At 38.7% G+C, this 13454-nt stretch overlaps 1 protein-coding gene across 7 annotated transcripts in view; it reads left to right on the top strand.

Moving 5' to 3' along the window:
• LYST (lysosomal trafficking regulator) overlaps positions 1–13454 on the top strand; it is a 174117-nt gene that overhangs the window by 96388 nt on the left and 64275 nt on the right. For 6 of the 7 annotated variants that reach the window (XM_032313704.1, XM_032313702.1, XM_032313699.1 and 3 more), the window contains 6 exons: positions 416–582; positions 1226–1378; positions 6202–6360; positions 7022–7213; positions 9513–9688; positions 11103–11309. In XM_032313704.1, the coding sequence (XP_032169595.1) occupies positions 416–582; positions 1226–1378; positions 6202–6360; positions 7022–7213; positions 9513–9688; positions 11103–11309 (1054 nt within the window). The remainder of the gene's footprint in view (positions 1–415; positions 583–1225; positions 1379–6201; positions 6361–7021; positions 7214–9512; positions 9689–11102; positions 11310–13454) is intronic. The other variant, XM_032313703.1, reaches the window with a different exon arrangement.

Raw genomic sequence — 13454 nt, 5'->3', positions numbered from 1 at the left:
CTTAAAATAACTACAGCTGTAATTTGGTGTGAGATTCAGAGAGGCTAGGTAATGTATTCAAATTCAGCTTCTCTGAGGAGCCTTCTAGAACATTCCTGTCCATAGCCGCTAAATCTTCACCTTCTGTGCAGTCTAGGAACCTATACGTTCCCGTGAATCTTGTGTTAATCTCTATTGTTACCCTTACCAGAATTTACTGTTTATAGTTATCCCTTTACTCATCTGGTCCTCTGCAAAACAGTCAACTTTTTGACAGGAGTCAAAGCATGTTTTTTTATTTCTGTTTCTAGCATGCAGTTCTATTGACCCGCCATAAAGTAAGCCTGAGTAAACAGTGAATGCTTGAGTGAATGCTGTAAGAACAGGGATTTAAAGGAGTTCTCTTTGGCTTACATTGTTTGTTCCTTTTCTTTAGCGTTCCTTTGAATGAGTACAGATTGCTTGCCTGTGACATACAGCAACTCCTCATAGCGGTTACAATTCACGCGTGCAGTTCCTCGGGCTCGCAGTATTTTCGAGTTATTGAAGACCTCATTGTACTGCTTGGGTATCTTCAAAATAGCAAAAACAAGAGGACACAAAGTAAGATTTAGTTTTTATGGATTTGGGAGGAAATTATATAGTAGCCAAAAATGTTATTTGAACCTAATCTCTTTCTTGCGGAAACTGTTGTACTAAAGGTTCATCCTTAATTTTGTGATAATACCTATCAGCTTTAAAAGGATCTTTTAAGTGGCAAATGTAAAGAAGCGATGCCTTGGTATAATTAGTAGCTGGCAACACATCATTAAGAGAAGCCTCTGATTTTTCTTACCAAGTAGAATTAAAAGGCTTACATTGAATAAAAATGCCCATCAGTTTTCTTTAATGGCAAATGCCATATAAGTGAAACAGGAAAGTGTGAGAATTTCTGGTAAATTTTGCCTTATATGTTAAAAAGCCTATTCTTTAAAATAATGATATAAAATGAAATAATTTTGTGAGCTGATGCTTTCCCATTTAATTTTTTATAATGACCATTTAGAAGTTTGCTTTAACATTTCTTTTAAAGGCCATTTAAAAATGTTTACTACTATCAAGAACACACGTTGATCAAAATTTTAAAATTTACCTCTAATAAAGTATATACTGACAGTTTAGATGTTGCATGAAAATATAAAACAATTCAGTTTTAAAAATTAACATCCACATGGCTTGAAAACATTCTAGTATCTTCTGTTTTTAGATATGGCTGTTGCACTACAGTTTAGAGTTCTCCAAGCTGCTATGGAATTTATAAGGACGACTGCAAATCATGATTCTGAAAACCTCACAGATACATTCCAGTCCCCCTCTGCTGCCCATCAGGCAGTATTTCCCAAGCGGAAGAGCATTGCTGGTGAGTATTGAAATAATGTTTTAATAATTATAAATCGAGGGTGGCTTGACTTTCCTGTATTCTGATGCCACTCACACCTTTAAAATATTTTTTAGTTTCAAAAGTTAAACTGTAGGGGCAGCTGGGTCGCCCAGGCGGTTAAGCATCCAACTCCCGATTTTGGCTCAGGTCATGATCTCAGGTCGTGAGGTTGAGCCTCTGTAGGGCTCCACACTCAACAGGGAGTCTGCTTGAGGTTCTCTCCTCTCCCCTGCCCTCTCCTTCCCCTGTTCTCATTCTCTCTTTTTCTCTCTCTAAAATAAATAAATAAATCTTTTTAAAAAAAATGTTGAACTACATAATTTGAGGAAGGTTTCCTCCCTGAAAAAGACATCATACTGATTCGTTTCTGGGCTCTTCTCACCAGTTATCTCTTGAGCAACTACCATGTGCCAAGCACAGTGTAAATGTCGAAAGTGCAGTGATGAAGAAAAGAGACATAGAGTCTGCCCTCACGGAGCTGACAGAAGAGTGGAGGAATGCAGAGGGTTAGAGTAGAGACTGTAACAGGGCAACCTGGTTTCCTTCAGGAGTTCCAGAAGTCTCTGAAGAAGTGACATTTCAGTGTAGATTCAAAGGGTGAGAAGGGATCTAGCAAGGTGGGGTCAGAGAAACAGTGCTACAGGCAGAAAGAACGGCTTACAAAGCCATTCAGCTGGAGTGGAACACTCTGGAGAGAATGAGGAGCCCCAGCAGATAAGGCCGTCCAGTGCGGCAGGGGCCAGTTCACAGGTAACCATGTAGGCACTGTGAAGCAGTTGAGATTTTTGTCCTGCTGGGAAGTCATGATATAAGCAGATTTTTGTTCTCTAAGGACCACTCTGGTGTGTGTGTTGAGAGTGGGTAGAGGAGAGCAGGAGAGATAGTGGGGGTACCAAGTAGGAGGCTGCTGAGCAGTGAAGGCAGGAGAGGATGGTGGCTCGCGTGTGGTTAGAATGCATGAGCATGCCACCTCGAGGCTTGCTATGAACCGGTCACCAAGTCAGTGTCAGTATGGTTAGACTTCCTTATTTCTCCCGAAGAATCTGCTGTGACCTTTATGCACACAGTCTAGAAAGTTAGCATAAACACCTCCCCACACACACATAGGATCTACATGTGCACCTGCGCAAAGACATGTGCAGTACGTATGTATGTATAGTGGACATGTATGTGCACACATGAACACACACATGTATCTCCAAACAGAGTAGTTGGTAATTTGTTTAAAGTTTATCACCTTTACTGTTGTAAAGGCTTTTAAATCAAATCTATCTTCTACTTGTGTTAAACAACTTTATTTTGTTCAGTGCTATGCCAGATTTTTTTTTCAAAGATTTTATTTATTTATTTGACACACAGAGAGAGAAATCACAAGTAGTCAGAGAGGCAGGCAGAGAGAGAGGGGGAAGCAGGCTCTCTGATGAGCAGAGAGCCCGATGCAGGACTTGATCCCAGGATACTGAGGATACCTGAGCTGAAGGCAGAGGCTTAACCCACTGAGCCACCCAGGTGCCCTGCTATGCCAGATTTTAAAACCATGTAAGAAACTCATTTGTAGAGAAAATTTATTAAATACACATTTTTTGCAGCAGTATGTTTCAATTATGCTAAATATAAGCGTATAAATAAAACTCCCAAGACACCCCCATAACTTTATTGCCCCTCTACAACCTTTCTCAATATAATATCCAAACACAGTCTCTCCTCTTGACCGGATATCCCAGTAACTTTCTGGTCTCAGGTAGAATTCTGCCTTTTATCAAGTCTAGCAGTCATACTTAGCTAACCACATACTAGATGATGACTTTCACACCACTTTTCTGTTGCAGGATTCCTTGTATAGTTAGGGACTGCTTCGATGGAATTCACCCTCTCTTGATTCACCAGTGTTGTAGATCACAGGAACTGTTACTTTCTTGCTGACATTTCTCGTTCTCATGTCCATTTCTCCTGCGCTTTTATACCTAGATCCCTGGTTTAGTTTTTCAATCAGTTCGTGCCTGGAATGACACAGTGATGCTCTTGCTGTCCTCTGTTTGGTCTGTAATTTCCCTAATAGTCTGTCATCTCTCTCTTTTGATACCGGCATTTTTATCACCTTGAGCCTCAGAGCCCTGCATAGCTCCAAGTTCGTTAATTGTTTATTTTTGTTTTTTGAATCCTTTAAAAGTGGATGACAGACCTTTAGTCCTTTCTTTAAACCATTCTCCCTTTTTTTTTCTGCCTCCTCTGGCTTCTTCCCCTGGGTTTATATTTTTCACTGTATCTAAGTAAATGCCATTGGTATAAGCCACATGAGACTTACAGAGTCCTACAGAGTTTGAGCTTGAGAAAAGACCTTCAAAGTCTACCAGACCACCAGACAAGCTCCCCCGTTTTACAGAAACACAGAGGCCTGGAATTAGAGACTACTGGGACAAGAGCATCTACGCTCCTCCCTTGTCCCCCATATTCCTCCCTCCGTGTCCTACACTGCATCTGCTCATTCCAGCTCTGTCATGTCTTTAGGACACATCTGTCACAGGCCTCTCCCACCAGTTCTTCCTGGTTTAAATATGGCCCTTATTTAAATTCTGTCTCTTTGAATGCAGTTTACAAAATACTTTATATATTGCTTTGTAATTCTTTCCACATTGTTTTACACAAGTTTTTGGGAAAGACAGTGTTTTGTTTCTTCATTCTAAGTATAAAAAGTATATTGGCTGTGTACACTGTAGATACAAAAGATACAAAATACTGGAGTGCCTCTGCTTCTGAACAGTGTGGTCGTAAAAGCTCATTAAGGTCTGTTTGCTCATAATGCTAAAGTTACTAAGAAGGATTTATATTTCCATCATTCCCATTATTTAGATATAATGAGGTGTTCTTTCCATAATGTAGAACAATCTGTTCTTATTAGTGATAAATGTTTAGGGAAGACGGTTTCTTCATAAATAGATCATTCAGCATTTATTGAAAACTGCTGAGACAGTGACACATCCAACCCCACTGCTCCCCCACCCCTACACCTCCAGCAGAGCTTGTGGGGACACCCGGCGGCCGCAGCTTCTGTTCCTGCCACATACCACGTGCTCTGCTCATCGACACGTCTCAGACCTAAATGCCAGAGCACCCACGGCTTGGGCCCCGTTTCTTCAGCAGCGCTGTCGTCATATCCAGATTTTAAGTTCTCTCACTCCTGGAAAGTTAGATACTACTTTCTTGCCAGGTTCATCCCTTGACAGCCTGACTCTGGTGTGCCATTATCCTGCTCTGTAGCCTCCATGGTTCCTATGACCCCAGTTAACAAAACTGCTCGGATTCCTTGTCCTCTGCGTCTTCTTTTGGTACAGCTAAGAGAGAGATGTTACTTTGCCTAAATGATATGACACCCTTCCCTCTGTTTGTAAACTGATTTCTATTTCTCATCAGTATATTTTAGACATTTTCCCATACAATAAAAATATTCTTTATGTTTAATAACTGCATAATAATCTATTATATTGACTTGCCATCATCTTGTTTCCTAATCTTCACCAATAAACAAAGGCTTTATTTTACTTGTTTCTTTTTGCTGTTATAAACAGGATAGCAATGTACCTTCTTTTATAGGTTTTTTTTTTGTTCACTTGTCTGCTTATCTCTATGAAAAACTTTAAACATCCCTTTAATGCATGAAGATACATGTAAGCATTAGGGTATTATTTAAATGATACACAAACATACAAATCTCATAAATAAATATAAATATGTATGTTGTGTTACTAATATGATTCACATAAAATGAATTTCCTTTGTATTTCAACCATCAGTAATAATACCAACTATTAACAACTTTTAATGCTTTGTAATAGAGAGGCATTGTGTTTTACATCCATTATTTATTTCATTTTTCAGAAGATTTTATTAGAGAGAGAAGAGAAGAGTGCATGAGTCAGGGGAGGGGCAAAGGGAGAATGAATCTCAAGCAGACTCCCCACTAGCACAGAGCCTGATGCAGGGCTTGATCTCACGAGGCTGAGATCATGAACCAGGAGTTGGATGCTCAAATGACTGACTGCCCAGGTGCCCCATCCATTACTTTATTATTTAATCCATAGAACACCTCTTTATCCATTAATTCAACCATCAAATATCTATTGAGCATCAGCCACATACCAGGTGTTGTTTTATCTGCTTTCATGGAGCTTATATCTTGCTGAAGAAATTGGTCAATAACCCTGTAAACAAATACATTATGTCATGTCAGACAGTGACAAATATCTGTGAGGCAAGCTCTATCTTACTTTCTAATCTACATCTTAGCATACGAGGGGATGGAGGCTTAGAAAATATACTTGAGGCCACGCCAGCTGGTGTAGCTTCACACATGAGTGCTGAAATACCGCACACCCCTCCGTTTTTTCAAGTACACAGTAGTGAAGAAGACTTAACATTTCCTTATTCGGTATAGTGCTCTGCCTCTGAATTAGGATTATCTGCTGCTTATACAGTGTGAAAGCTGCCAGAGATATAGACATTAGGAAGAATCTGCTTAAACTAAGTAAGAACATAGTCTGACAATATTATTCTTGAATATAACCTGGATATGAATTTTTTTTATTTACTTTGTTTTTGTCTTAAAGACAACTGCACCTACCAAAATGTATTAACAGATAAGAAATACTGGTTGCCTAAAATGCTCTACAATCTAAAATGCTATTAAAATATTTAAACATCTTACAGTATGAGTCATTAAAACCTACCATAATTTAGTCATGTGAGTAATGTGTATAGAGGCTATCTATGGAAATTGATGTTTGTTTTCATAATTTAAAACGAAGGTTCAATTCCAATGAAGGGTTCCATTATTCCTCACCTACCAAGACGTCATTTTGGTTCCTATGGTCAACTTCCGATGCCCTTCTCCTTCAGCCCAATAAGTCAAGATTCATTCTTCCCGCATCCCGGATCCACCAGCTGTGTGGAACCCCGCGGAGCAGGTGCGGTGATGGTGCAGGGGTGCCACTTCTGACTGTTCAATCTGAGGAGACACTTCTCGGGAGACACTTTTAGAGGACTGAATTCTAAAGAAGCACCAAATCATTTCAATAGCAAATCACTGGAATTCTACTCATTTTTCTGATCTCTTCACTTTCACTGGACTGATTTCTACTCTCACTTATATATACTTCTCAAAACTACTTTATAAAATTTAACAATGGTAATTATCCAGAAGTAGTCATGTTCTTACTGAAGCATGGTGTGCCTTCAAAACCCTTCAATTATTTTGGCATACAAGGAAGTGAAACAGTATTTGGAAACATTGTGTCCAAACATTCTGAACTACTTACATACACCCTTCTAATTCTCTGAGTTTTTCTGAAGACTCCAGTTTTGCCGAGTGATGGCAGTCCTCCCAAGCCGTGTCACTAGCTTCAACATCCTTGTTTGGACTTTGAAATCACAGATACTGTTGCACTTCATCGAAGAGGGAGAAACAGCATTTTTTCTGAATCATGCTCTTCCCTTTGTGTAAATTACCTTGGTATTAATTAAGATTTGCTTCATGGTCGAATAATCAAAAAGCTTGCAAGGAAAAAAATGATTTCCTTGATCCCTGTTAACTCTGGCATTTGATGTTTTTAATTCATATACCTGAAGGTCCTCGAAAATTTCCCCTTGCTCCGACCGACTCTCTGCTGATGAAAATGCGTTCGGTGGCCAGTGATGAGCTGCACATGATGATGCAGCGGAGACTGAGCCAGGAGAACCCGGTCCAGGCGAGCGAGACAGAGCTGGCGCAGAGGCTGCAGAGGCTCACCATTTTAGCCGTTAACAGGATTATTTATCAAGGTGGGAACCAGAGGATGCGTCGGTGCTTGCTCAGATATGGAACAAGAAGGAAAACAATTTAAGAGGAAACTGATTAGGTTTCAAAATTTTAAGCGACATTAATTGCTCATTCCTAACATCCACACGATTTAAAGAATTTCTTATTTGGAACCAGGAGTCTTGAATAAAAATCCAATTTTCAACATGTTATATGCTGGCCTAGAGTGACCGTCGAGTTTAAAACAGTACAGCATCCCCAGTACATTTTTTTTTTTTTTAAAGATTTTATTTATTTATTTGACAGAGAGAGAGATTACAAGTAGGCAGAGAGGCAGGCAGAGAGAGAGAGGAGGAAGCAGGCTCCCTGCTGAGCAGAGAGCCCGATGCGGGACTCAATCCCAGGACCCTGAGATCATGACCTGAGCCGAAGGCAGCGGCTTAACCCACTGAGCCACCCAGGCGCCCGACCCAGTACATTTTTTTTAACCTTTTTTTTGAGATCAGTGTAGATTCACATGCAGTTGTTAAGAAATACTGCAGAGAAACCCCATGTATCTTTTACCCCATTTCCCCCAATGGGTTGTGCAAAATTAGAGTCCGGGGTCATGACCAGAGTACAGACATTGATATAGTCAACAAACCGAGCATTTCATCACACAGGAGATCCTTAAGTTGCTTTTTTTTTTTTTTTTTTTTTTTTTAAGATTGCCAAATGAGAGAGAGTGGGAGGTAGGGAGGAAGGAGCAAAGGGAGAGAAAAATCTGAGGCAGGCTCCCTGCTGAGTGTGGAGCCCCAGGCAGGGCTAGATCTCCTAACCCTGAGATCAGGACCTGAGCTGAAAAGGAGAGTCAGATGCTCAACTGGCTGCACCGACCAGGCACCCCTCTGTCGCCTTTTAATAGCCACTTCCACTCTCCCCCCACTCTGCCCCTTCCTTCATCCCTGGCAACCTCTAATCTGTTCTCCATTCCTTATTTTCATCGTTTCAAGAGCTCTGTTAAACAGAATCATACAGTATGCAGCCTTTTAGGATTGGCTCTTTTCCCTCAGCGTCATTCTCTGGAGAGTCATCCTGGTTTCTGTGGGTATCAGCAGTTTGTTGCTATTTTGTTTTTGCTGGTTTCCCACAGTGTGGAGGCACCATAGTTTGTTTAGTCCTTTACCTGTTGAAAGACCATCTGGGTTGTTTTCCAGCTTTCAGTTATTACAAATGAATAGCTAGCTTCTAGAAACATTTATGTGCAGGCTTTGTGTGAAAATAAGGCTTCATTCTTCTGGAATAAGGGTAGTTTGTGCTTTGTTCTTGTTAAGAAACTCAGACTTCCAGAATGACCGTCTAATTTTATATTCCCACCAGCGACGTACAAGGGGTGCAGCTTTCCTCACATCCCTAACCAGTACTTGGCATGGCCACTGTTTTTAATTTTAGCCATTCTGATATACAGGGGTATCATATTGTGAGTTCAGTTTGCATTTTTATAGGGGCTACTGACTTATATGTTTATATGTGAAACATAATACCTACAGCAAACCACTAAAAAGGTATGCAAAGAAATATACTCAAAAACATTATAGAGGGGCACCTGGTGGCTCAGTCAATTAAATATCTGCCTTTGGCTCAGGTCATGAGCCCAGGGTCCTGGGATCAAGCCCCAGATCCTTGCTCAACAGGAAGTTGGCTTCTCCCTCTCCCTCTGTCTGCCACTCCCCCTGCTTGTGTTCCCTCTCTGTGTCAAATAAATAAATACTTTTTTTTATAAAAAAAAAGAACTATAGGTAAGTCCAAAAGGAATTCCCCCAAGAATGTTTAAGTAACCCCAAGAAAACAGAAAAAAGAAGACAGTAGTTATTAATCACTAGAAATGCATAATACAACCAAGGCTCATATTTTTAACTTTTCTGATTGTATTTGAGTCAGCCAGATCCCAGGCTAATCTCTGAAATTGAGTCACTTATCACATGCAGATATCATGGGATAGCACATGCACTAAAACAACCCCTGCATATCCTCCTGATGTAAATATCATGTGGTCTTTAGGTTTGATTTGTACAAGAACCTCATAACTTTAATAATGTTGCAATTTAACTCATCTTCATTAATAAAATATTTAATTTAGAATTATATGGCATACATTTCTACATTGTTTTGGGTGAATTTATTATATTGTTACCTTCTATACCTAATACACTTGTTACACATTTATATGTTGTGACAACTGAATTGGTAATTACATAGAATATTTTTACTAGCTTCATGTCCATTTTTAATGGCTAGGCATCAGTGATGTGACTAATTGTTTATTATTCTTTTAATTTAAAGAGTTTAATCCAGATATTATTGACATTTTGAGTACTCCAGAAAATGCAACTCAAAGCAAGATCTCAGTTTCCCAGACTGAAATTTCTGAAGATGTTCATCATGAACAGCCTTCCATTTTCAATCCATTTCAGAAGGAGATACTCACATATCTGATAGAAGGATTCAAAGTATCTATTGTAAGTAAATGAGTTGCATGGGACATGTTCATACACACAAAAGGATTAGGGTTTTATGTGTCTACTTACTCTTGAATTATTATTATTTTGAATTATTATAAAGGTTAATCTTGGCTTAAACATATCTAATGCCTTCAAATTTTTAAAGAAAATACTACCAAGTATCAGGCTCCATTAATCACTGGTGCACTTGGATATCTGTGGGTCACATATAGTTGACCTAGGAAGCAAATCAGTTAGTACACTTCATAGACAACAAAAGTCAATTTCATTCTAGTGGAACTCATGAACCACAATTCTGCCAATCTCTAAATCTAAACTGGATTTTGGTGTCTGCGGGTTTTACTTAGAATCAAATGATTTATATAGGGCCCTTAGGACTGGCAGTAATTTGGAGAGCCAATTCCAAAACCCAGAATAAATTCTAAAATGCACTGATTCCAGTTTTAAATCAGATATAGGAGATTTGGTCAAGATTGAGATAGCCTTAGCTGGACCACAGTTGAAGCAGCTTATTTTGTAACCTATTACGGAATATTGGTGGTCAGTTTATATGCTGTTCTTATTTTGTGACTGTTATACTCCATATTTTAACAGTAATTCTTTATTATGATTCCTTCTCTTTTATATTGTAAAATTAATCTACTGTTGTTTTTTGATGGTTCTCTTTTTTTTTAGTTTAAAATTTCTAAGTCCTAGGTAATTCAAGTGACCTTCGCTTCTTAACCCACCTCTCTCTTTTTTGTGTGTGGTGAAATACACATAACATAAAATTCGCTGTTTTAACCATCTTAAAGGTATAATTCAGCAGTACTAACTACTTTCATATTGTTGTGCAACCGTTACCACTCTCCATCTCCAGAGCTGCTTCATTATCCCAAATTGCTCTGTACCCATTAAATAATAATTCCTCATACTCCCCCTCCCCCAGCCCCTGAGAACCACTATTGTACTTTCTGTCTCTATGAATTTAACTTTCTAGATACCTCATATAAGTTTTATAGTACAATATTTCATACAATATTTATCCTTTTTTATGTGGTTTATTTCATTTAACGTGATATTTTCAAGTTCATCCATGTTAAAGCATGTATCAGAACTTCATTCCTTTTAAAGGCTGAATAATATTCCATTCTATGTATATACTACATTTTGTTTATCCACTCATCCATCAGTGGACATCTGGATTGTTTCAGCCTCTTGGCTCTTTTGAACAATGCTGCTGTAAAGGTCAGTGTATGTCTATTTTTTTTAACTATCTGTACGTAGGGAGGTATATGTCATTCTAATTTCTACTACTAAAAAAACAATCTACAGTAAAACATGACCTGTGATCTTCTTTAGGGCTGTGTAGAGAGGTTAGTGTATTATTCCTTGAGGAGTCAGATCATGATTGTTACTGTTCTGATTGAAGGGTTCAAGTAAAACCGGTGGTTCCAAGCAGCAGTGGCCTAAAATCTTATGGTCTTGTAAGGAAACCTTCCGAATGCAGCTTGGCAGACTCCTAGCACACATTTTGTCACCAGCGCACTCTTCTCAAGAGAGAAAGCAAATTTTTGAAATAGTTCGTGAACCAAATCATCAGGAAATACTACGAGACTGTCTTAGTCCATCCCTGCAAGTAAGTGTCTCAACAATTCATAAGTAAAAAATAGTGGTGAAATATAAAACTGAACAAACAAGAACCGAAGATAATTTTCATGCCAAATATCCTTTACATAGTTTTCTTACCAAAAATCTACTGAAGTCTTTCTTCAGATGCTCCATACCAGATTCAAATTGACCTCTTTGTTTATTTCCCATTCCTTCCTCCAGGGCTGAAATTAAGAATTCTGTATCTGAGCTCTTATAAGATCCTTGTAGTTTTTTTTTTTTACTAAATCTTCAAGTGTTTTCTTTTTTTTCTTTTTTTAAAATTTCTTTTCAGCGTAACAGAATTCATTGTTTTTGCACCACACCCAGTGCTCCATGCCTTCCCCAATACCCACCACCTGGTTCCCCCAACCTCCTACCTCCCGCCTCTTCAAAACCCTCAGGTTGTTTTTCAGAGTCCATAGTTTCTCATGGTTCACCTCCCTTTCCTATTTCCCTCACCTCTTTTTTAAAAGCATTATATTATCCATAGGACATCTAAATTGAGTAGCTCAAACAGTAGTACATGCAATATATTTTTTAAATGCTTATATTAAAGTTAAAATTTTTTAAAATGTGTTAATCATTTGGAATGATCAACATTGAAATACTTAAAAGAATTTCAGAGTCTGTAAATTCTAACACTTAAAGAGTGATGGATGGAGAGTTTAAATGGTGCAACCAGTTTAAAGAGTTGTTTAGCAGTTTCTTATAAAATTAAACATATACTTAACCTGACCCTAAAATTCCATTTTTAGGTATTTACCTAAGAGAAATTAAACATACATCCATAAAAGGACTTGTACGAGAATATCCATGTCAACCTTTTTGCTAATAGCCCAAAACTGGAAAAAACCAAATATCAATCAACAAGCCAATGTATAACCAGATTGCGATATATGATTATATAATAGATATTACACAGCAATAAAAGGAAACGGACTATTGATATAACTGCCATTATGGACAAAGTTCAAGGACATTATGTTAGCAAAAGGAACAACCAAACACAAAGGAGCACACATTCTGTGATTCTATTCATATGAAGTCTGAGAACAGACAGAATTAAGATATGGTAGTAGAATTCAGGACAGTAGTTGTGTCCATGAGGAAGGGGGAAGTGAGAATGTGAATTGATTGGAAAGGGGAATTAAGAAACTTTCTAGAGCAATAAAACTGTCCTACATCCTATTTTGGGTAGTGCTAAAATGGATGTGTGCAGTTGTCGAAACTCGGAAATGAACACTTAATATCTGTATGCTTTCCTGTATGTAAATTGTATCTCTGTAAGTACAGTAATAGGGGATATGTACGAACAGGCATCCCTTTTAATACCTGGGCAACTCAGATATATCATTTTAAGAACCAAAGGCTATAGTTTGGAAGTGATGCTCTCTCTACTACTAAGATTCTCTTAGATGCCCCCAGGCCATTGTCTTCCCTCTCCCAAGGCAGAAGCACATCCAGCCCGCAGTCTCCTGTGGACAATGGCTGACTTTTTCCTCTCCCATAAATCATGTCATCACCAAAGCCAGTCATTTATTTAGTGTCTTTAACTGTCTTCTACCCACCCCACCGTAGTTCAGACTTTCGCCCCCGTGCTCAGATCACTACAATAACCTCTTCTTTACCTCAAAACCACATTATTGTACCTGGCTTCCATTTTTTTTTTTAAAGATTTTATTTATTTATCTGACAGATCACAAGTAGGCAGAGAGGCAGGAAGAGAGAGAGGGGGAAGCAGGCTCCCCGCCCAGCAGAGAACCCAATGTGAGGCTCCATCCCAGGACCCTGAGACCAGGGCCTGAGCCGAGGCAGAGGTTCAACCCACTGAGCACCCAGGTGCCCCTGTGCCTGGTTTTTTTAAGTTTATTATAGAGACTTTCAAAGATACCTAAAAGTTGGGAGAAATCAAACAAGGATCCACATGACCATTACCCAACTTTAACTTTCCTTTGCAGTGTTTTGAAATAAATGTCAGGTATCAAATCATTTTACCTGTAAATTCTTTACCTGTCTATATCTCTGCCTGACAAGGACTTCTACAAAATTTGTCACGCTCAATAATGACGGCAGTTCTTTAATGTCATCTAATACTCAGTGTGTAACTTTCCTAAGTCTTATAATTTTTTAA

This window comes from Mustela erminea, chromosome 14, assembly GCF_009829155.1.
Source record: "Mustela erminea isolate mMusErm1 chromosome 14, mMusErm1.Pri, whole genome shotgun sequence".
NCBI classification, from domain to species: domain Eukaryota; kingdom Metazoa; phylum Chordata; class Mammalia; order Carnivora; family Mustelidae; genus Mustela; species Mustela erminea.
This window is presented reverse-complemented; position numbering and strand designations above follow the sequence as displayed.